General features: G+C 39.3%; 1 protein-coding gene and 1 non-coding gene across 2 annotated transcripts in view; one reads left to right on the forward strand and one right to left on the reverse strand.

The window, feature by feature from the left end:
- LRP6 (LDL receptor related protein 6) overlaps positions 1–26,282 on the reverse strand; it is a 156,287-nt gene that overhangs the window by 107,935 nt on the left and 22,070 nt on the right. Inside the window, exon 2 of the mRNA XM_032159641.2 lies at positions 25,189–25,582. Within this exon, the coding sequence (XP_032015532.1) occupies positions 25,189–25,582 (394 nt within the window). The remainder of the gene's footprint in view (positions 1–25,188; positions 25,583–26,282) is intronic.
- Positions 7,249–7,355, forward strand: LOC116473946 (U6 spliceosomal RNA). Its single transcript, XR_004249507.1, has one exon. It is a non-coding gene; the product is annotated as a U6 spliceosomal RNA (small nuclear RNA).

The raw sequence follows: 26,282 nt of genomic DNA on the forward strand, positions 1-26,282 counted from the left end.
ATGAGGTTTCCCATGTTGGCCAGGGTGGTATCGGTCTCTTGACCTCGTGATCTGCCTGCCTCAGCCTCCCAAAGTGCTGGGATTACAGGCGTGAGCCACCCCGTCAGGCCAACTGTCCTCCACTTTTATATCTACCATTGCACCTCATTCATTTTTCAACATTAGAAAGGGAAAAAAAATACAAACAAGACTCAAATCACAGCAAAGATATCCACAAACCCTGTAACCATTCCCTTTCATTCACAAAATGTTCTTTCATGGATATACGGCATTGGAGGGAGCTCCCCAGCTTTATCGAATCCACTTTCCTGTTTGGAGAATTCTTCACTTTATCAGGCAGAACCTTGCCCTAAAACTAAAGAAACTGAAAACCAGGTATTTGCTTTCCACATCTCTCTCCTAACTGGGACAGGGTTACGTGTAAGTCCTGAGCTTTTCCAGTCAGACAAACCAACCCCAACTTTGAAAAACTGAATCAACAAAAGATGGAGGATGCAGAGGTCAAAGAGAAAGCAGTGACAGAAGCAAGCCCCATAAGCAATCCATTCTGGTGAGGTTGAAGGCAATAGCAACAGCTAATTTACTCCAGTTTGAATTAATTAATTCTTCGAGCTGGGCACGGTGGTTCACGCCTGTAATCCCAGCACTTTGGGAGGCTGAGGCGGGCGGATCACCTGAGGTCAGGAGTTCGAGACCAGCCAGGCCAACGTGGTAAAACCCTGTCTCTACTAAAAATACAAAAATTAACCGGGTATGGTGGCACACGCCTGCAGTCCCAGCTACTAGGGAGGCTGAGGCAGGAGAATCACTTGAACTCAGGAGGCAGAGGTTGCAGTGAGCTGAGATCGTGCCACCACATTCCGGCCTGGACAATAGAGCGAGAACCTGTCTCAAAAAAAAAAAAAAAAAATTCTTCCTTCATCCAGTTTTAAAAGGGAACACTGACAACAGTTTTGGGAGTATCTGTCACCTTATGTCAGAGAAAGTACAAATAGTGTGAACATGTCACCTAACAGTGATGCCTTCACTGGACCAGCTCTGCAGTATAGTACGTAGCATTGTTCCTGCACAAGACTGGTTCTTCTACCCTTTAGGAAATTCTATGAGTAGCCCAATATCCTCTTTAATCACAAAGCCATTTACGATTAAAGTAGAGGGATTTCTATTATTTAAGACTATGAACACTAACGCATATTTTCTTTTTTTTTTTTTTTTTTTTGAGACAAGGTCTCACTCCAACACCCAGGCTACAATGCGGTGGTACAATCTCAGCTCACTGCAACCTCCACCTCCTGGGCTCAAGCAATCCTCCCACCTCAGCCTCCTGAGTAAATGGGAGCACAGGAGTGCGCCACCACACCCGGTTAATTTTTTCTATTTTTAGTAGACACAGGGTTTCACCACATTGCCCAGGCTGGTCTCAAACTCCTGAGCTAAAGTGATCCACCCACCTCAGTCTCCCAAAGTGCTGGGATTACAGGCATGAGCCACCACGCCCAGCCTAACACATATTCTTAAATCACAACGACATCCCAAGCACCACTTTAAAGTTTAGATAAAGTAACTTCAACCCTTGCTCTGACAAAGTCTCGTATCTTAGAACTCCCTACCTTCTACAAGTGGCATGTTTGCAAAGTCTCACAGTTCTTCCCACAATCTACTATGACCTCTCTCTCCTTAAGAACCAATGTCAATATTCGTGAGACTGGTTAGCAGAAAATTGTCAGCTAAATCACATCCTGACCCTTCTTTCTGTACACACATTTAAAACAATATCTTGATGCAAACTAATATAAAAGGAACTATTACAGATGCAAAAGCCAACTTAACATTAGACTTTTGTATTTATATCACCATAAACAATGAAGTATAAGAGAAAACCCAATTGAACAGTTTGGTTTACCCATGCCTTCATAACTTCAAAACCCAATAGTCATCAATACATAATGATCACAAGATAACCAGTTCTTGGATATTAAGAAACTAGGATTGTTGCTTTAGCATGTTTCTTAGACTGTGCACCTCCCCCTCTTCCCTCTCTGACACACACACACAAAATAACAGCGTCAACAGCATCAGCAACATCATGAAATACCTACAGCAAAAAATTTCAACCCTGGCAGCACTTGAGAATGACCTAAGAAACTTATTTAAAAATATCCATTATGTGCGTTCTTTCATCAGAGATTCTGATTCAATTGGTCTGGGCTCAAACTCAGGAAATCAGTATTTTTTTAACAGCTTCCCAAGGAACTCTAATGCACTCACACAGGGCTTAGAACCAGTGAAGAGGAACATAATATTCTCAAGCACCTGTTTATCCATAGCATTCTATTCTTGCACAGCTGGTGTTAATGTATTTAACTCATTAACCACTGACCCTAAATATCAGCTAATCATTAAGCCCCAGTTGGTACTCGCCTGTGTGGAGGTTACCACATAGTCTGGGAGGATGGTGTTGGACTGTGTCATCTATAATTTTGGCTTCAGAGAATAGAGTAAAATATGACTGAGATTTAATTGGTGGTTTTTCTGAATTGATCTAGGAGTGATTTGCTAAATGCTTTATGTACTTATACCCTTCCACTGTGCAAGACCATATAGGGGAACAAAGCAACAACTAAAATTCCTTCTCACACAATGGCTTTTCACATTTCCTTCAAAAGCTCTACAAATTGAGAAGGGGGATTTGAAAAGTTCACAATTACTGCCTAAATTTTACTAAGCAGTAAATTTTACTAAGTAAAAATACACACATCTGTGAGAATAAAAGTAGATTTTCAAATTTCCTCTATAACCTTTCAAGCTTTTGGCACCCAATTTTATATATTTATAGCGATAACCCTATATATATATATATATAAAGAAAGATTACGGCGGGGTGCGGTGGCTCACGCCTGTAATCCCAGCACTTTGGGAGGTTGAGGCGGGTGGATCACCTGAGGTCAGGAGTTCAAGACCAGCCTGACCAACATGGTGAAACCCCATCTCTACTAAAAATACAAAAAAATTAGCCAGTTGTTGTGGTGGGTGCCTGTAATCCCAACTACTCGGTAGGCTGAGGCAAGAGAATTGCTTGAACCCAGGAGGCAGAGGTTGCAGTGAGCCAAGATCAGGCCATTACACTCCAGCCTGGGCGACAGAGCAAGACTCCGTCTCAAAAAAAAAATAATAAATAAAATAAAATAAAGAAAGATTCCATTCTTGCGGGGGGAACATTCCAACATTCCAAGACCCGCAGTGGATGCCTGAAACTGAAGAGTACCAAACCCTATATATACTATGTTTTTTCCTATATATATATATACTTATGACAAAAGTGTGGTCCATGAACCAATCAAGCTCCATCCTAGATCTACAGAATCGGAATCTGCACTGTAATAAGAGAATAAAACCAAAATATTATCTTTCCTTACATTAGTCTTTGTAACACCAAAAATACATAGTAAATGTATAGTAGTAAAAGTTATATATACAATCCTAAAAACAACACTAACGAATATTTCTAGGATAAGTATATAAAGCATTTAGCAAACCACTCCTACATCAATTCAGAAAAACCACCAATTAAATCTCAATCATATTTTACTCTATTCTCTGAAGCCAAAATTATAGATGACACAGTCCAACACCAAAATAAAATATTTTAAATTATCCTCCCAGACTATGTAGTAACCTCCACACAGGCCATTAGTTAAGAATAATAACAATTATAAAGATGCTCCAAGGATTTTAAGAAATACCTCCCTAATTATTTCACTCAAGTTCTTCATTTCATCAGAAAAAAAAAAAAAAGAAGACCTAAGACCTGAATTTTCCCCAACCATTTAGATGCATGTGATGGTCATTTATCTGAGCCTCCCAGAATGACTGGGAAATGAACATCCTACAAGTCTTGCCACAAACCAAGTGTTTAACAGAAAATTAGGTACAAGTATTAGCTACACTGAAACCCTGTTGCTGTGTTTCCCCTTGGGAATGATGGCTAAGGTAGAACCATGCCACACATATTTAAACAATAATTTACATAACATTACAAATACTGTAAAATACAACCACTACTCTTATGATGAAGGAATTTGCACTTGTTTTTATCAATACAATCTTTCATCTTGAGGGCCATTCAACAATATGACTGGTAATACATAGGTATGGGCCTAGGACCCTCCCCCAGTCTGTGAGATCTGACAAATCCTACAGTATTTTTTAAATCAAATGCTAAAAATATTAATTATACTTTTCTACTACTCCTATCTTAATTTTTAATGTGTATAAATTCCAAGGCTGAGATTATTTTTCATTGTTTTAAGGTTAATCAACTAACCTTACTTAAAATGTACACTGTATATATTAAGCTAAACATGGACTAAACACTGATGTCTCCAATTCTAATCCTTTACCACATGGACCACTCTAGCCTCCTTCTCCTTGCTTGTAACTTTCCATTCCAACAGTGAGAAATCTGGCTCCCACAATCCACCATCCACTTATACTTAACTATTTAACTCTAGTATACATTACTAGAGGTATCAGAATTGCAGTATCAGAATTGTTAACTATACCTTTAAATGAAGCAATATTATCAACTAATGTACACTACAAGTAGAGAATATGTGCAGTGCTTTTTGCCTTTAGTATTACAGGCACTATGCATCTCCAAAATTAATTAGATCAACAGTTTTCCCCCATCACCCACTTCAATGAGGTTGTTTTATACATCTCTAATACAATTAGATTCTCTGTCTCAATCTGCATTCCATCCTGGAATCCCCCAGCCTCCTAAAAGATAGTCTTTTAAAATTTGTATTCATTAAGGTCCACGCTTTCTGCTATAAAGTGCTATGGGTTTTGACATCTGTGTAGTATGCTTTTTTCCTGTGTTTCTCATCTTCTACATATTTGTATACATATTTCCACAGTCATCTTCAATTCTACCAAACAGAGTGCAGAATCTACATGCTTGCAGGCTTATCTCCATGCACATACCACTTTTTTTTTCCCCCACAATCTCTAGGAGACTCATTTCAGAAAACTTCACTTTCAGATTACTAACAGTTGTCTGCTCATGATTAGGCTTCAAAAGAAAAATGTTAAATTTATTTATATAAAAAACAGATTTCATATCTTTATTTTACAACCACGTTCTCTATCACTTATGTGTCTATCAAAAATAAATTAATGAAAGCTTGAAAACAGTTATGAATTCATTATACTGCTTTCACATCCACTTCAAACTTCCTATATATAAACTGATATGTTATGGGTTCACTTACCCAGCTCAGTCTTGCTATAAGGATTTTTAAACAAAATCAGTCCAGTCCACTGAACAGTATCAGCTTACTGCAGGTACACTGTCTTTCATAATAAATAACAGTATCAGTAGCGCAATACCAACACACAGGGAACTAGACTAAGACCAAGGATATAAATAAGGTAAGAACATACCCATTCCCTGGATGCCTGCCTGAATCCAAATTAAAACCCTCTGAATGGCCGGGGGCGGTGGCTCACACCTGTAATCCCAGCACTTTAGGAGGTCCAGGCAAGCAGATCACCTGAGGTCGGGAGTTCTAGACCAGCCTGACTAACATGGTGAAACCCCATCTCTACTAAAAATACAAAAATTAGCCAGTTGTGGTGGCAGGCACCTGTAATCCCAGCTACTTGGGAGGCTGAGGCAGGCGAATCACTTGAACCCAGTGGGTGGAGGATGGGAGGATGCAGTGAGCCAAAATCACACCACTGCACTCCAGCCTGGGCGACAAAGCAAGACTCCATCTGGCCAGGGTGGGCGCGGTGGGGAAGAAGCTTGGAAATCGTCACTCTATCCTAATAGTGATAAAAAGCTAAATGACAACAACAACAAAGATCAACAACTCTTCTTAGATCCATCAGAGAAGTAAGGTTCACAGGGCAAACCACTGCCCCAACATTTGGATAGACAGACAAGGTGATACAAAGGATCATAATTTATCAAAGCAGAAATCCATGGACAAAAACCTCTCTACAGGAGCCAGCACCCGAGTAGGAAAACCTAAATTGCAACTGATGACTTGCTGGAGGCTTAGTATGGACAAATCTGAAAGTTAAAAACTCTAGGGACACTTTTTTTAGTTTTACCTCCAGGAGCTCTACCAGGTTCTCACAGTAAAGATCCGAGCCACTGCGGTGGCTCACTCCTGTAATCCCAGCACTTTGAGAGGCCGAGGCAGGTGGATCACTTGAGGTCAGGAGTTTGAGACCAGCTGGACCAACATAGTAAAACCCCATCTCTAATAAAAATACAAAAATTAGCTGAGCATCCTGGAGGACACCTGTAATCCCAGCTACTCAGGAGGCAGAAGCAGGAGAATCACTTGAACCCAGGAGGCAGAGGTTGCACTGAGCCGAGATCACACCATTGCACTCCAACCTAGGCGACAGAGCAAGACTGTGTCTCAAAAAAAAAAAAAAAAAAAAAAAAAAAGAGAGAGACCCGAGAAAAATACCCACTGCTGCCTGTGCAAGGAGAGTTCTTGTAAAGCTATAGTTCTGGTAAGGTCTGCCCTCAAGAAAATCCATCTTACTATAGCCTAACCAACTTGGGGGAAGGAAAATATCCCGCTCCACCTCCCTCTCGCAGTCTACACAGAAGAGAAATACTTACCTCCAGCCTCCTCTAACCATTCTGTCCCACCTAAGGGGATGAAAGGAACTGAGAAGCACTTGCGAAGCTCACAGCCCAGGGCAATGGCTGACTAAACAACTGAAATATAGTCATTGAACTACAGAATATTTTTTCTCTCCCCACAGCTTACCATCACATTACAAAAGGCCTATATATCACAATTTCTTTTATCTGATATGTCATATCCGGCTTTCAACAAAAACTTACAAGGCATACTAAAAGACAAAAAAGCAGTTTGAAGAGACAGAGCAAGTATCAAACCAGATTCAAATATGGCAAGAATATTGCAATAAACAGAAAAGAATTTAAAGCAACTATGATTAATATGCTAAGGATGCTAATGGGAAAAAACAGACAACATGGAAGAACAGACTGATAATGTAAGCAAGGGGAAAAATCAAAGAGAAATGCTGGAGACCAAAAACACTGTAACATAAATGAAGAACGCCTTTGATGGGTTCATTAGTATACTGTACATGGCTGAGGAATCTGAGCTTGAGAATATGTCAATAGAAACTTCCAAAGCTGAAAAGCAAATTTTTAAAAAAGACCAAAAAAAAGGGAACAGATATCTAAGAACTGCATTCAATTCAGCAGCACATACACTAACACTGGAACAATTTACAGAAGATCAGCATGGCCCCTGCGCAAGGATGACATGCAAATTCATGAAGCGTTCATATTTTTATAATATATATTTTTAAAAACAATAAGAATTGTGGGACAACTATTATACAAAAGGTACAACATACACATAATGAGAATACAGAAAGAGAAAATATTTGAAGCAGTAATGACAGAATTCCACACAAACTAATGTCAGACAGCAAACCACAGATCTAGTCAGCTCAGAGAACAAGCGGGAAAAGGCAAAACAAAACAAACCACCACCTACACCTTGGCATATCATATTCAAACTGCAGAAAATGAAAAGAAAATTAAATCTTTAGCAAGAAAAAACACCTTACTTGTAGAAGAGCAGGATTACATCCAACTTATCCTCATAAACCATACAAGCAAATAGAGAATAGAGTGAAATATTTTAAAATTCAAGAGAAAGGAAAAAGAAAAAACTACTAGCCTGGAATTCTCTACCCTGCAAAATTATCCTTAAAAAGTAAAGGAGAACTAAAGACTTTCTCAAGACCAACAAAAATTGAGGGATTTGTTACCAGTAGACCTGCCTTTTAAGAAATGTTAAAAGTAGTTCTTCAGGAAGAAAAATAATATAGGTCAAAAATAGATCTACAAAAAGAAAGTAACAGCATTAGAGAAGGAATAAGTGAAGGTAAAATAAAAACTTATTTTCCTTAATTTTTTTTTTTTTTAATTGAGACAAGAGTTGTACTCTCGTTGCCCAGGCTGGAGTACAATGGCACAATCTCACCTCACTGCAACCTCCACCCGCCAGGTTCAAGCGATTCTCCTGCCTCAGTCTCCGGAGTAGCTGGGATTACAGGCACGCACCACCATGCCAGGCTAATTTTTTGTATTTTTGGTAGAGACAGGGTTTCACCATGTTGGCCAGGCTGGTCTCAAACTCCTGACCTCAGGTGATCCACCCGCCTTGGCCTCCCAAAGTGCTGGGATTACAGGCATGAGTCACCGCACCTGGCCTTTTCTTATTCTTAATTGAGCTAACAGGTAACAGTTTGTTCAAAATAGTAACAGCAACAATGTAGTCAGTGATTTTAAATGAATGATGGCAACAATACAGGGGATGGAAGAGAGAAATTAGGAGTATTTTGTTTCAGCCAATTTTGCTGTAAGCCCAAAACTGTTCTAAAAAATGGTCTTTTATTTAAAAAAAACAAAACACAAAAAAAAAGGCAAGAGGGGAGCCCTTTCTGCTTCAGTTTGCTGTTGTGTAAAGCTTGGCACTCATTTTTACTGGTCAGTGGTCAATAAGACTGGCACCAAATCCTCATTTGGCACATTTCCCCAAGAGTAGCTAAATTATGTATCCAAGATAAGGATTAAGAAAGAGAGCCTGGCCAGGTGTGGTGGCTCACACCTGTAATCCCAGCCATTTGGGAGGCCAAGGTGGGGGGGATCACCTGAGGTTGGGAGTTCAGGACCAGCCTGGCCAACATGGTGAAACCCCCGTCTCTACTAAAAATACAAAAATTAGCTGATGCACGCCTGTAGTCCCAGCTACTGGGGAGGCTAGAGGCATGAGAATCGTTTGAACCTGGGAGGCGGAGGTTGCAGTGAGCCCAGATCATGCCACTGCACAACAGCCTAGGTGACAGAGAGAGGCTCCATCTCAAAAAAAAAAAAAAAAAAAAAAGAGAACCTAACAGGAAAAGATAAATGCTATGCCTAAAAGGTAACAAGTAGGTGTCTTCAGTTTATGCAGTGACCCAGCAGCAGAATGAGTCTTTAGTCTTAGGATCTGCTTTATGAGACTGTGCCCTTCTCTAGGGCAGGGGTCCTCAAGCCCCAGGCTGTGGACCAGTAGCAGTCAGTGGCCTGCTAGGAACTGGCTGCACAGCAGGAGGTGAGCAGCAGGCAAGCGAGCTTTACTGCCTGAGCTCTGCCTCCTGTCAGATCAGTGGCAGCATTAGTCTCAGGAGTGCGAACCTTATTGTGAACTGCGCATGCAACGGATCTAGGTTGCACACCTCCATTTGTGAATCTAATGCCTGATCTGAGGTGGCACAGTTTCATCCAGAAACCATCCCACCCACCCCGCTACTGCCCAGTTCCTGTGGAGAAACTGTCTTCCACATAACCAGTCCCTGGTGCCAAAAAGTTCAGGGACCACTGCTCTAGGGAAAGCAGAAAAATGGCAACAGGCTCCAGTGAGCCAGGAAAGAGGCATTCATTGCATTCAAGGATGCAGCACTGAAGCTGACCCAAGAGGAGTGGTAGCTACTGAGGCCTGCTCTGGTACAGGGATGTGACACAGGAAAAGTCCTGAGGGAAAAAAACATTCTCAAGATCTGCTAGGACATGATACAAACATTTTCTATTATGAGGAAAATGAAGAATATCGGCCCGGCACAATGGTTCACGCCTGTAATCCCAGCACTTTGGGAGGCCGAGGCAGGCGGATCACCTGAGGTCGGGAGTTCGAGACCAGCCTGACCAACATGGAGAATCCCCGTCTCTACCAAAAACACAAAATTAGCCTGGCGTGGTGGCACATGCCTGTAATCCCAGCTACTTGGGAGGCTGAGGCAGGAGAATTGCTTGAACCCACAAGGCGGAGGTTGCTGTGAGCCGAGATCATGCCATTGCACTCCAGCCTGGGCAACAGAAGTGAAACTCCGTTTCAAAAAAAAAAGAAGAAGAAGAAGAATATCTCACACTGAGACTTGAAAATCTCTCCCTTAACTCAGCCATTTAAAAACTAAGCTGTGACATAAACTCCTTGACTACTTAATTTTATTTTAGACTCTTCCAAAAAATAAAGAAAATTGGTGTGCACATATTAAGGAGCAGGTTTGGTTGTTTTGTTTTTGTATTTAATCTACGTTAGAATCTACCTTAGAAACCTGTAGATACATAAAAGCACTTAACAATGAAGTCGCTTAATTCAACTAGTTGTGTATTATATTCTGCAAGGGCTTTTATCAGCAACATATTTTAAAGCCAATTTTAGTATGCTTTGGGAAACAGAAAGCGTGTGATAAACCTCTCCCTTGGCTTCTCAAAAGCTAGTCTATAGGCTTATATAGAAGAAATCTCACTTCAGCAGTAATCTTTACTAACTCTGGTTATGTAATCTATTTGGCCTCTAATTTATTTTGGCCTCAATTAGCTTTATTTTGGCTTTGAATTAAGAGAGAATGAACATATGTACTTGATACTGAATAATTAAATAAATATATGTGGTCACAGCTCCACTTTGCAATAGTACACACATCTGCTATTCATCCAAAAATCATGAAAACCAGGACCAGGCTGTTATATGCTGTTCATTAGCGTCCACACAAATGTAATTTTATTGCTGGGTCTGGTCTGATATTCATTTCTAATGCTTTCTGGAAAATAATCTTTAAATGGAGTGAAAGGTAGAAGATGAGCTTCATTTTAACTGGGAGGGAAGTAAAGCAAGTAAACATATATTAAGTTTTCAAGATGTCACAATTTTTTATGCCAGGAAAATAAAAATATCTCAAACTGATAATAAGACTAGACACACAAGCCATTTTATACAAATTTACTTTATACATTTTTATTACAATCCAAAGCATTTATTTGATTAGGAAAGGATAAAACAACAAATCTTCCAAAATATTCACAAGCCCTAATTTGGTATGTATACTCAATCTGAATTCAGTTTCCCATAATGAAAATGTTCAGAAATGTTCAGTTTCAATAAATCTAGACTAAAGGGATAAAATTTCACCCTTTACAAGACGTAATTACATACAAAGGTGACTAATTAAGACATTGAGACTTGAGCTATAAAAACTAAGTGACCCAGATCTATACTGGATCATAAATCATGTCATGATCCTTGAAGTTACTTATATAATCCTACCCATAATTAAAATAAGTCATTAATATACATATTAGTAAGTATGAATAATTCTCAACTATCATGCACATGGTACATGAAAGAATAGACAATATTTTAAAACATGTAAGTCAGAGTTTCTATTCTGGTAATTTGGTAAAAAGACAACCAGAAAATGCTTCTTTTACAAAATATCTAGAACTACTGGTGAATCTTTTTATTTGATTTGTACATATACACAAAATAAAATATACAAACACCCCTTTAAACGTAGAACTTACCAAGAAAGTAGGGGAAATCTCCTGAGACCAAAAATGAACAGGAAAGTAAAAAGCAGTACATGGCCAGGCGCAGTGGCTCACGCCTGTAATCCCAGCACTTTAGGAAGCCAAGGCGGGCAGACCACAAGGTCAGGAGTTTGAGACCAGCCTGGTCAATATGGTAAAACCCCATCTCTACTAAAAATACAAAAATTAGCCGGGCGTGGTGGCAGGCACCTGTAGTCCCAGCTATTTGGGAGGCTGAGGCAGGAGAATGGCTTGACCCTGGGTGGCAGAGGTTGCAGTGAGCCGAGATTGTGCTACTGCACTCTAGCCTGGACGACAGAGCAAGACTCCATCTCAAAAAAAAAAAAAGCAGTATATATTTGACCTGATGCTATGATGACCCTGGATTTTCTGATTTCAGAAACTGAGAAACTTCTGTTCCAATGACAAACCAAGGAAGATCTTGGCACACAAGACACAGTGTTAGAGAAGTAAGATTCCCGCACAAAGCACGGACTCTCAAAGAACAATGAAGTAGAAAGATCTGCCCACTGGCAGAGGGAGACAAGGAAGCCTTTTTTGTCTTGCCCCAGGCTCTGAAAAGGTAGGAAAGATCACCCAAGACTTCATAATCATAAGACTGCCCCTACATAGGTTTAGAGTTTGATTTATTCTATCCACATAGTACAGAAACTTCCAGCTTCAAAAATTAAATATAAAAAATGACTTCTGCTTGAATAATGCAATGACAACATTTGATAACTCATTTACCAAAACTCAAACTAAGCCGGGCACAGTGGCTCATGCCTGTAGTCCCAGAAGTTTTTACAACAACAAAAAAAACTCGTGCTGTAAGCCCAGCACTTTGGGAGGCTGAGGTGGGCAGATCACTTGAGCCCAGGAATTCAAGTCTATCCTGAGCAACATGGTGAAACCCCATCTCTACAAAAGATACAAAAATTAGCCGGATGTGGTGGCACACACCTACAGTCCTAGCTACTCGGGAGGCTGAGATGGGAGGATTGCTTGAGCCTGGGAGGCAAAGGTTGCAGTGAGCTGAGACTGCGCCACTGACGGAGTGAGACTCTGCCTCAAAAAAAAAACTCAAACTTCACACTTCAGATCTGTGCAATTTACTGTATATAAATTATACTCTAAAAAGTTAAGTGGTCGGCTGGGCACGATGGCTCACGACTGTAATCCCAGCACTTTAGGAGGCCAAGGTGGGCAGATCATGAGGTCAGGAGATCAAGACCATCCTGGCTAACACAGTGAAACCCTGTCTCTACTAAAAAATACAAAAAATTGGCTGGGCGTGGTGACGGGTGCCTGTAGTCCCAGCTTATTGGGAGGCTGAGGCAGAAGAATGGCGAGAACCCGGGAGGCAGAGCTTGCAGTGAGCCAAGATCGTGCCACTGCACTCCAGCCTGGGCAACAGAGTGAGACTCTGTCTCAAAAAAAAAAAAAAAAAAAAAAGTTAAGTGGTCACTGGAAACACCTCCAGTGAACTTGGCAAAAGCAACCCAAAATCTCTCTGGAAGAATATGCCCCCAAGTCACTCAGAATTCTCAAGGACAGCCTCTCTGAAGATCTGCTCACAGTCCAAAACTATATAAAACACTCGAGGAAACATTTAACCTTAAGCAAGAATCCAACAGGTGTAAAAAAAAAAAAAAAAAAAAAAAAGAAGAAGAAGTAGATTTTTAAGAACTTCAGAAAACTGAACTTGATAGAGATTATAAATATTTAAATGATTAAAACACATAAAAGATGGAATAAAATATGACACAAGAAAAGACATCATCAAACAATAACATATCTCTAATAAGAAAATACAAGAAGCAATCCTCAGTGCATGCTAAAATAATCAATAGATGAGTGGTTAATAAGGAATAGGTATTTGGCAAAATACAAAAGGATCATCCCACAAATAACTTAGGGACGCAAGAGGAAAGGGCTCAACTTAAAGATAGTAACTTTCAGGCACTAGAGTCAAAAACCAAATATTATGACAAAAGATGCACCTAACATCCCAACTGCTCAGAAAATTTGACCATCTGAACCTACTGAATAATCTTAGCATCACTACAATATAGGACAACTTCTGATGTGACAAATACAAAGTACTCAGTACTACCTAGGAGGCATTCATGCCAAAATGTTAAATCTGTCTCTAATCAAGTCTTCAAATCTAATTTTTCTTTCCAAGTAACACAGGGGAATAAAAATAAATCCAGTACCACAATAATGTTAGGGGAAAAAAAAAAAATTGCCCGGGCACAGTGGCTCATGCTTGTAATCCCAGCACGCTGGGAGGCCAAGGTGGGTGGATCACGAGGTCAGGAGATAGAGACCATCCTGGCTAACATGGTGAAACCCCGCCTCTACTAAAAATACAAAAAAATGCCGGGCTCGGTGGCTCACGCTTGTAATCCCAGCACTTTGGGAGGCCGAGGCGGGCGGATCACGAGGTCAGGAGATCGAGACCATCCTGGCTAACATGGTGAAACCCCGTCTCTACTAAAAATACAAAAAATTAGCCGGGCGTGGTGGCGGGCACCTGTAGTCCCAGCTACTCGGAGAGGCTGAGACAGGAGAATGGCGTGAACCCGGGAGGCGGAGCTTGCAGTGAGCCGAGATTGCGCCACTGCACTCCAGCCTGGGTGACAGAGCAAGACTCCGTCTCAAAATAAATAAATAAATAAAAAATAAAAATACAAAAAAATTAGCCGGGTGTGGTGGTGGGCGCCTGTAGTCCCAGCTACTCGAGAGGCTGAGGCAGAAGAATGGCGTGAACCCGGGAGGTGGAGGTTGCAGTGAACCGAGATCATGCCACTGCACTCCAGCCTGGGCAACAGAGCCAGACTCCATCTCAAAAAACTAAATGAATGAATGAATGAATGAAAGAAAATAAAAAATCTGGGACATTCTGTAGGACAGCTGACCCAGTCTTTTCAATTAAGTCAACAAGGTGAGAGATAAAAAGGGAAAGGGGGAGGACCAACTGAACTGCTCTAGAAAAACCACATGCAACTTGTAAACCAAATGTTTGGACTCTGATTTCAAACAACCAACTATAAAGCAACATTTCTGAGACACAGATACCTGAGTATGAACAGACTAATTTATAATGTTAAAGAATTGTTCATTGCAAGGTGTGTGACAGACAGTGGCATTATGATTCTAGAAAAAAAGTATTTTTTAGAGATGCAAAATCAAGTATTTACAAGTGAGATGTCGATGTGTGAATCTGCTTTAAAATATCTCAGCTAATTAAAAAAAAAAAAAAAACCAGCCTAAAAGCCTACATATAGAGAGTAGTTGAATAAACTATGGTACGCTCACACAATGGTATACTACGCACTGGCAAAAAAGAATGAGGAAGATCTCTATGAAATGATATGGAATGACATTCAAAATGTTAAGTTTTGGCCGGGCACGGTGGCTCACGCCTGTAATTCCAGCAATTTGGGAGGCCAAGGCAGGTGGATCACAAGGTCAGGAGTTTGAGACCAGCCTGACCAACATGGAGAAACTCCATCTCTACTAAAAAATACAAAATTAGCCGGGGGTGGTAGTGAATGCCTGTAGTCCCAGCTACTCGGGAGGCTAAGGCAGGAGAATTGCTTGAACCCAGGAGGCGAAGGTTGCGGTGAGCCGAGATCGCACCATTACACTTCAGCGTGGGCAACAAGAGCGAAACTCCGTCTCAAAAAAAAAAAAAAAAAAAAAAATTAGCTAGGCATGATGGCACATGCCTGTAGTCCCAGCTACTTGAGAGGCTGAGGCCAAAGAATCACTTGAATCCAGGAGGCGGAGGTTGCAGTGAGCCCAGATCGTGCCACTACACTCCAGCCTGGGCGACAGAGCGAGACTCTATCTCAAAAAAAAAAAGAGTTAAGTTTAAAAAGAACATGCAAAAGAGCATCTACAGTATGTTACTCTTTCATGTAAGAAACGAGGATTATAAGAATATACACATTTACAGCTGGGTACGGTGGCTCATGCTGTAATTCCAGCACTTTGGGAGGCTGAGGTGGGCGGATCACAAGGTCAGGAGTTCGAGACCAGCCTGACCAACATGGTGAAACCCCCCCTCTACTAAAAATACAAAAATTAGCCAGGTGTGGTGGCGCGCATCTGTTAATCCAGCTCCTCAGGAGGCTGAGGCAGGAGAATCACTTGAACCCAGGATGCAGAGGTTGCAATGAGCCAAGATGGTGCCACTGCACTCTGGGTGACCGAGAGAGACTACATCTCAAAAATAAAGAATATACAGATTCACATTCTGAGAATGGAGGTATAATAAAAGAAAAAAAAGAATATACACACTTATCAACTCATTTGTACATAAACAAATTCACAAGAAAAAAGCAGAAATTATTAAGACTAAGATACCTATAGAGAGTGGTGGAGAAAGACTGGAAAAAAGGGGGTAGGAGATGGGACCAGGATAGAAGGGATAGGGAAGAAGAATACTTTTCTGAGTATAAATTTTTGTATTATTTTTTACTCTTAGGAACATGTCAATTGTTTCACCTAACACCAAAGTAAATTCGTTTCTCACAATGGTGGTATAGGCTAATGATTTTAAAACTCTCTTAATGTGTACACTAAGATGGGCAAATAAGAAAATCTATCATGAATAATGAGAGCCAGGTTTCTCACTATCACAAAATAGAAGTAAATATCCCAAGTAAAAAAGGGAGAAGGCTACAATGATGATTTTGTGGTAGTAGATTGGAATTGGCGATAACATGAATTTGTTTTTACATATAGCAAAGACACAGAACTAGGGGTATGTGTGTCTACATACATCATATATTTCCTAACTCTGTCCACTGAGAGGTACTAAATACAATAAAAGAAAATACAGCCGGGAGCAGTGGCTCACGCCTGTAATGTCACGCACTTTGGGAGGCCGAGGCAGGCGGATCACCTGAGGTTGGGAGTTTGAGACCAGCCTGACCAACACGGAGAAACCCTGTCTCTACTAAAAATACAAAATTAGCCAGGCATGGTGGTGCATGCCTGTAATCCCAGCTACTCAGGAGGCTGAGGCAGGAGAATCACTTGAACCCGGGAGGCGGAGGTTGCAGTGAGCCGAGATCGCGCCATTGCACTCCAGCCTGGGCAACAAGGACAAAACTCTGGCTAAAAAAAAAAAAAAAAAAAAGAAAAAGAAAAAAGAAAATCCAATAGCAAAAAGCATACCCAGTTTCCACATCTTCATTTCTAAATACCATTCTCTAATAAAAGAAGCCAGAACTCCTTGGAGAAACAATTGATTCAAGGAGTGGAACAGAAAAAGGACACAATGAGTCTGGACTGTCTGGAGTCGCCAGAAAGTAAATAAGTACTGAAAAAACAATGAGGGCGACTGGACGTGGTGGCTCATGCCTGTAATCCCAGAATTTTGGGAGGCCGAGGTGGGCGGATCACGAGGTCAGGAGATCGAGATCATCCTGGCTAACACGGTGTGAAACCCCATCTCTATTAAAAAATACAAAAAATTAGCTGGGCGTAGTGGCGGGCGCCTGTAGTCCCAGCAACTCGGGAGGCTGAGGCAGGAGAATGGCGTAAACCCGGCAGGCGGAGCTTGCAGTGAGCCGAGATGGCACCATGGCACTCCAGCCTGGGTGACAGAGTGAGACTCCATCTCAAAAAAATAAATAAATAAATAAATAAATAAACAAACAAACAAACAATGAGGGCACGTACAAATGACTCAGGAATCAACTTCAAAGAGCTCCCAGTGGCCAAATCTGCAACAATTTGAGCAAGAACATCATGACAGTTTTGGATTATAACCTACAGGATAAAATAAATGCCCATGAATCCATACTCAATGTATCAGAAAAACATTTTTCCTTCTCTCACAGGGTCAACATAACAGAACACTTCTGAGACCACATTGCTGGGCGGGGTGACGGGGGGTTCCCCACACCAAGCAATTCTACAACACCAGCTGGGTGTCCTACAAGCCAGTTCAATTCTGACACTATATATGTGAAGACGGCATCAGATTCCAGTAACAGGTTCGGTCCTAAAAGACTGCGCCCACCACTGCAGGCACCCGTGCTTCTGACTGGCCAGCTATAAACTGGAGGTTCCCACAATCCCCTCCTCAGGTTCAATCATTTGCTAAAGTAGCTCACAGAACTCAGGGAAACACTTTATTTATATTTATCAGTTTATTATAAAGGATATTACAAAGGATACAGATGAACAACCACATGGAAAAGATACATAGGGAGAGATCTACAAGGGTCACGAGCACAGGAGATTCCATCCTAATGAAACATGAAAATGCAGGTGTTCACCAACCCAGTTCTCCAAACCCCCGTAGTTCAGGGATTTTTTTTTTACAGAGGCTTCTTATATAGGCATGACTGATTATTAGCTCTATCTCCAGTCCCTCTCCCCTTCCCAAGGATGTGAAGTGGAGCTGAAAGTTCCAAGCTTCTAATCATGGCTTGGTCTTTCTGGTGACCAGCCCCCATCCAGAAGCCTACCAAGAGTTGCCTCATTAGAACAAAAGATGTTCCTATCACCCAGGAAATTCCAAGGGATTAGGAGTTCCATGTCAGGCACTGGAGTCAAAGACCAAATATTAGAACAAAAGATGCACCTAGCACCCCTACTGCTCAGGAAATTACAAGGGTTTTAGAAGCTCTGTGCCAAGAATCAGGGGACAGAGACCAAATATATTTTCACAATATCACACTAATATAAATAACTGAATAAATAAACGAGACAAACAGGACAGCTCTACGTCAAGGTAGAAGTCTAATAACGCGCACAGAAGGAATAATGGAACTAGAAAAATCGCTATTTGGCAAACAGCAAACACCACGGTAATAATTACTACAGGCAAAAACCATCAAGGAATGCTAAAATTTGTGGATAAAAGTATGATGAGAAACAGGATAATTGCACAGCCTCCAATATATATTGCAAGGAAAAAATAGTACCTACAGTGAAAAAAAACTAGCAGACGAAACCATAACCAAGTGATCAACTGTAACATCACCCAGTATCCACATAATGTGCCTGCTGACAGGATGCCCTGAGAAGGGCATAATACCACTTCTGTGGTATTCTTGCCAAAAATGTATAACTTTAATCAAATCACAAGAAACAGCAAATAGAGCCAAACTGAGGAATGTTGCACAAATGACTGGCCAATAATCTTCAGAAATGTCCAGGTTATGAACAATGAAGAAAGATTTCCAAAACATCTCAGAAAAGGCCGAGGCGATAACTAAATGCAAAATGGTATCCTGGACCAGAGAAAGGACTAATGGGGAAAACGGAGAAATTCAAATATGGTCTACAGATTAGTTAATAGTATTCTATTAACATTAATTCCTGGTTACATAACTGTTCTATGGTTATACAAAATGTCAATATTTAGGGAAACTGGGTGAAAGTTATACCAGAACTATGTACAATTTTTGCAACTTTTTTCCAAGTCTAAAATTACTGATATAGTGTTTTCTCTAATTTTATGTAGCTGAAATTTCTTCATAAGGGGGCACAAGGAACTTCTAAAAAAATTAAAATATAGTCACTGATATTAAAACCTCAATTAACATATTAAACTACAAAATTAGGCACAGCTGAAGAAAGAATTTTGTTATCTAGATGGCAGGTACAAAAAAAAAAAAAAACCCAGAAAGTGGCTCAGAGAAACAATGAGAGAGAAGATAAAAGAGCAAAATTAAGAGGAAAGGAACAGGGAATTAGAAAGGAACACATATCGCACAAGAGTTCCAAAGGAAACTAAGGAGAATGGAGGAAAATTAAGAAAAAAAAATGGATAAGAATTCTCTAGAATTAACAAACAACAAAAATGCTTAGATTCTAGAAATATGAATCCTAAGCAGGATAAATAAAAATATATCCACATGTAGACACAGGGTAGACAAAGCTGCAAAATACCAAAAAAAAGAGAAGCTTTTAAAAACCAGAAAAATATTAAAAAGATAAATGATAGATTACAAAGTAACACAGACTTAATCGTACCAACAATTAAAGCCATACACTCTCAAAGGTCTGAGTGAAAATAACTAATCACAGAGAATTCTATACCCAACTAATTATCATTTCAAGCATGAGGACAAAATAAATACATTTTTAGACAAAGACCAAGAGTTACTATTAACAGACCCTTACTGAAAGAAACATTAAAGGGCATACTTCAAACAAAAGGAAGCTGAATCCAAATGGATTAACTGGGATGCAAAAAGCAATGCTAAAATAAAAAACTGATACACTGAGTATACCTAAAAACACAGAACTTTTTTTAAACGGTCCTTTAAACAAAGCTACCATGTTGAATTTTTTAAAGTAGTTCAACTTGTAAAAAAAAAAAACAAAACACAAAAAACAAAAAACCATGGCTTCAGTAAGATACCTTTCACAAAGAAAAAAAGCACCAAACATGGAATTCAAAAATTTCAACTAAGAATATAGCTCCCTCTCATTTTATCTTGGTCAAAGGCCTTGGTTTCTTCACCCAAAGAAGGGAAGGAAGGCATTTAGCTAGAGGATCCTTAAGATTCCCTTCCAGTTCTAGGATTCAAGGGATAGAAAACAGACCTTCCCAATTTAACAGAACATCTTTCAAAACTGTAAGTTGTTTACACCAAGATCCTTCATACATAGGGCCAGTGCTTTAAAGCAAGATCCAGTCTGAAGCTTTAGATTTTAAATAATTGGCTATCTGCTTCTATGCAAAAGCCAGTTGGAAACAGATATGATCTCAGAAAAAGAACAAAGAAAATAACGCAATTTTAAACTGTTCCATTTTTAAAGAGCTAATGGAGGAAGGAAAGGCACGGTCCAAGTGGTAGGACAACCAAAACAGTATAAAACTCAGTAAGTTTAAGTGAAAATTTCTAAAAGAAATATAGTATCAATATCAATTGTTACAAAAATAAAAACAATCATATTTTATTCCTAGTTCACAAATTAGCTGACAAACCCTGCCTTCCAAAATCTTAAAGATTCATTGTAATTTCTGAAGAGTCATCAACTCTGGAATACATTGAAGGTAGACAAAATCCCCAAATGCAGGCAGCCTATACTCATAAAGGTGCCCTATTCTTTTTTTTTTTTTTTTTCATCTCCAGCCACACAGAGGAAGGTATCCTGTTCTTTATCATCACCAAGTTTCAATCTTCTACTAAGGATGAATGAAAAGCTCAATGCTACATGCAAAGAAAGCTTTTATTAAAAAGCAAAGCTATTAAAATACTGTGTTATGTAAAGGCATTCAGTTATACAACTACTCCCCTTCAAAATTCCTTCAATAAACGCTAGGAGATATGGAGCATAAAAAAGTAGACAATACAATTGAAACTTATTAATTTGAGACACAGTGATGGATATCACGTGATATAAAGAAACTAAAACTGGATGAGAGTTAAGATATTTTTAAGAAAAAAGCCCTACATTAACGTTTGAGAACACATGTACACACACACACACACACACACACACACAGACACACCACGAGTTTGTTGTTTCTTAATTTCCAAGACCTTGATTCATATGCCATTCAAGCTAAACCTATAATCCAGATATCCCGAAAAGATTAGTGGTTCTTCTAACACATCACTCTTAATTTTTAGATAATGATCTCAAAAAACCTCATCTCCAAACATATGTGAATCTATATAATCTGCCTAAAAGTAACTGGCTACATTTTCCACTTTCCACACAAAAAGAATCTTTTTACGGTCGGGCACAGTGGCTCACGCCTGTCATGCTAGCACTTTGGGAGGCCAAGGCGGGCAGATCACGAGGTCAGGAGATCGAGACCATCCTGGCTAACATGATGAAACCCGTCTCTACTAAAAATACAAAAAATTAGCCAGGTGTGGTAGCAGGTGCCTGTAGTCCCAGCTACTCGGGAGGCTGAGGCAGGAAAATGGTGTGAACCCGGGAGGCAGAGCTTGCAGTGAGCCAAGATCGCGCCACTGCACTCCAGCCTGGGCAACAGAGCGAGACTCCATCTCAAAAATAAATAAATAAATAAATAAATAATAAATAAATAAAAATACATATTTTTAAAATATAAATATTCGAAGCTGTTTAGTATAAATTCACTTCAAATTGAATCACTGAAGTTTAACTTTATAAAAAAATCTGAAATGATTTGGAATATGAAAGGATCCTAAACGAACAAACAAAACACTCTTAAACTTGACACAGGTCCTCAACATCACCAGGATTAGTACGATTGCTTAGCATGGTAACTGTGGAATCAGATTGAGGGGCTCCAGCATTAGAAGCAGCCACATAGGAATCACCTCTACTCAATATAACGTAAGACTACTGTTTACTGTAACTCTGGTTGTTCATTTCTCTAACAATTTCATACACACATCTTCTCGTTTCTTAGTCTGAACTGTACATTGCTAGTCATTATTATAAGGAAAAAAATCTCATACTAATATAATAGAGGCCAAGTTTAGAGAGACGAATAAAATCCTCCTTCAGTCTAGGCTAAATGGACTGATTACACAAAGAACTCCATACATCCGAAAGCACACAGATGTCTGCACTAGTTCCCAGGGCTCAAACAATACCAGTCATTCAATAGCTTTCCTTTTACGTAAGTTGCTATGAGAGAGCTCAGTCAGCTCTTGTGAACCTCATAATCCAGGATCCTGGAACTCTGAAAAGTCTACATTTTTCCTCAGCACTGTTTTCATGTACTTTGTCTGGAACTCAAACTTCGTATTTCCCCCCAAAAATAAATCTGGAAATCATCTCTTCTGTTTGACAAATTATGTACTCTACCTATAATTACTTTTCAACTAAAACCACAATCCACGATACAAATCTAAGATCATTAACACTGAAAGATCATCTGATGAATATATTTTTCAGTGTAGGAGTTTAAAATATAATTTTAAATATGCTCCATCATATGTACATATATCAAATGTATATATACCATTTGACCAGATTCTATTTGTTTCCAGTTAAGTCGTTCTTAAAATAACCATGACACAAAATGACTTCTCAAAATTAAAAGAAATTTTGAGACGACTGTTAAAGCCGGGGAGGGGGGGTTGAATTTACCCACTCTCTCTCCCCTACTCTCCCCTCCTCTGCCTCCCACCTTAACCACACACATCAAAAATAATACAAAATATTTCACTGGGTGTTTCACCAAGCCTTCAGTACACAGAAAGAGTTATTCTTCACTGAACCACCTTCAGAAGCTAAATAACACTACCTTCTGTGCTCGCTTCGGCAGCACATATACTAAATAACACTACCTTCTACCTTCAAAGTACATTACTACTGATTCTTCCAATAATCTTTTTTATCAGCTAAGTCTTTGGTGAATTCTCACATTCAATAATGAGAAGTAACAAGGATAAATTAAAGCCACAGAAACTCTAAAGTATTTTTTAATCAAATGGCAAAATTACTTCAGAAGATACTTATCAGACCTGCGACCCAGAAGTAAAGCTCATTAGTTTTGGGGAACAAAATGAAAATGATTAATTTACTCACTAAACTGTTAGATCCTGAAGAGTCAAGAGGAACTATATACATTTAGTTCCCTTTAATAACATACTATCAGGTAATCATTAATCTCTTATAGAAATAATCAAGATCCCATTCCAAAATTTGGTAATGAAGCTCGTAACAGCTCTTGTGCCCCTTCTAATTATTTTAACACTCTTCCTCTCTTCACATACATGTTACATAATGCAAATAAACATGCTTTGAAGAAGAAAAAGTTGTCTCTCCCAAGTTTTCTGTCCTTAAATAAAACAGTAAAGATAAACCAAACCCCCTCTCTCCAACCAGAGTACAAAATGCAGAACTCTGAACATAATAACCATTTAATAGATATTTCATTAAATTTCAATCATCACCCTTACAGTGGTAAGATTGAACTTGTCAAGAAGAAAAAGAGGGGGAAAAAAGAACTTTATCTTTTCACCGAAGTATTCTTCCCTAATGACTAAAAGCACCAAAATACTATGTGTTCTATAAAGCAGTAACCTCAGAAACATTTCAACACCCTCTGAGCCTTAAAAACTCTGTTAGCAAAACACAAACTCCGTTTCTCAAAAATATCTATAAAGTTCTCAACAACCAAATTCTTTGATAACTACAGTTACATCTGAGACCTCCTCCTCAGGACATCCAATCCTTTTTCCTACGATCAGAGCCGCTACAATATTTCCTGGTGCTTTAAGAGCACCATCTTGCTTCAACAAACACGTTTTAATTCCACTCTAAAAAATACCTATTTGTATTTCCAGACATCTCCCTCTAAAATTTCACTGTACTACTACCCACGTTATCCTTTACAGTTAAGTCAGTCTTCTCATTTTTCTACAACATGGCATCCCATTAACCTCTGTAACCAAATCAGGCCTGATATCAAGATAAAGAAGCACATATAAACCTTTCTTCCATTCTCCCCAAGTTCTCATTTATTACATAAAAAGAATTCACTCCTTTCTGTAAGTGAAACGAGTTTTAAAGCATTCCAATACAATTGAAAGCTAAAGAAAACAAAGTATTAAAATAGTACAAGTTATTTATCTTTGGATTTTAACCAAATATTAGTCATTTTAGGTACATGTTCAGATAGTTATCTATACTTAGCCATGACAGACTGGCCATGACAATTTATTCAATAAAGAAATATCACAAAATGGTATATACTAATAGTAGAAATGAGGCATAGTAACAGAGAAGCAATGTGGGGATACAGTTCACACTTTGAAATGAGATTTATTCAGAGCTTTAAGTATTCCTTCTCATTAGAAAATAAACCTTTATTGCAAATGTATGTTTAGCTAACTAGAAATGAGTTATTTGATAACTTTTATTTTTCATTCAATGCTGACATTAAATAACGCTTCAGAGTGTAACAAAAAAACACTAGTATCACAATATCATTGTGTATATAATAAAAGTTATAAGACCTAGATTAGTCTATCTCATCTTGAGCTATCAAATACTTCTCTTGTTTTCATTCCTTCTTCTCTCTCTTTAAATTATCTTCTGATATCACAAAAAATAAATACAGAAGAAAACCCAGGAAATATAAACATGGCTATTAGAAACCCAAAACGATTTACAGAAACACTAAGAACACAACACACTGGGCACAGTGGCTGTCACCCGTAATCCCAGCACTTGGGGAGGCCGAGGCAGAGTGATTGATCACTTAAGCCCAGGGGTTCAAGACCAGCCTGGGAAACATGGTGAAATTCCGTCTCTACAAAAAAAAAAATTTTTTTTGAGACAAAGTCTCACTCTGTTGCTCAGGCTGGAGTGCAGTGGTGCAATCTCAGCTCACTGCAACCTCCGCCTCCCGGGTTCAAGCGATTTTCATGCCCTAGCCACCCAAGTAGCTAGGATTACAGACGTGTGCCACTACGCCCAGCTAACAAAAAATTTTTTTAGTTAGCTAGGTGTGGTAGCGTACACCTAAAGTCCCAGCTACTTGGGAGGCTGAAATGGGAGGATCACTTCAGCCTCGGAGGCTAACAGTGCAGTGAGCTTTGATTGCACCACTGCACTACAGCCTGGGTGACAGAGCAAAACCCTGTCAAAAATAATAATAATAATAACACAACATAACTTTCCACATTCAAGTCTACTCAACAAAGAAGCCCAAAGAATCTAAAATCCCTGTTTTCGATCTTTCTTTTCTCATAGGGGTCAGGGTGGTGTATGTCAGTGGGGAAAAACCAAAAGGAGGTACAATGATTTTCGTACACTGTACAAAAACTTACCCACTTGAAGGATCTAAGGCAATAGCTCTGGGTTGATCCAACTCTTGCCAAAATAACACTTTTCGTAAAGATCCATCTAGATTAGAAACTTCAATCCGATTAGTTTCAGAATCTGTCCAGTACAATTTTTCTCCAAGCCAATCACATGCCAGCCCATCGGGGGACAATAATCCAGAAACAACAACATTCTGTACACTCTCAGTTTTGTTAAATTCTGTTCGTTTAATGGCTTCTTCGCTGACATCACTCCAGTATATCAAGCCATGACTAAACACAAAGTCCACAGCAGCTGCATCCTCCAAGCCTCCAACTACAATCGTAGCATTCTCTTTGCCATTTGTAGCATCAACCAATCGCAAGTCCCGCCTGTTTGCATAAAGCAACAAAGGGGCCGCTAGAACAAAAAAAGAAAAATATGTAAGTGAAAAGGAAGAAAAGGTATTGGTTCTCATAAATTGGGTTTCAAATCGGTATTAGTGAGCAAAGACTGTCAAAAATAAGAAGAGTAAATAAATCAGTAGGAGACCATCTAAAATTCTTTCACACACAAAATATTATTTTTGCAGCATTTAAAAAATAAGACATGGGGGGGGGAACTATTTCCACCATGATAGTCTTTTCTTGTTAAAATAACTCAGATAAAATTTTAAAGCCTGGCTATACCAAGAACTGGTAATGATATGGAGCTACTGGAACACTCATACTCTACTGGGGTGAATGTAAAATAGTACAGCCACTTGGGAAAACAGTTTGGCAGTTTCCTAAAAGGTTAAACATACAACCTACTATACAATCCAAGGCAATAGCTAGGTATTGCTTATTCCACATCTAGGTATTTACTTAAGAGAAACAAAAACATATGTCAATACAAAGACTTGCATGCAAATGCTCATAGCAATTTATTTGTAATAACCCAAACTGGAATCAACCCAAATGTCATCAACAGACTAATGGATAAAATGTGATAATGTGATACTGCCATACAACAGAAAATAATGAACTCTTTGTATGTGAAAAATGGGTGGATCTCAAAATAATTCAGAATGAAAGAAGCCAGGCCAAAACAAAGGTATATATTACATGACTCTCATCTA

This window comes from Hylobates moloch, unplaced genomic scaffold, assembly GCF_009828535.3.
Source record: "Hylobates moloch isolate HMO894 unplaced genomic scaffold, HMol_V3 SCAFFOLD_8, whole genome shotgun sequence".
NCBI classification, from domain to species: Eukaryota; Metazoa; Chordata; class Mammalia; order Primates; family Hylobatidae; genus Hylobates; species Hylobates moloch.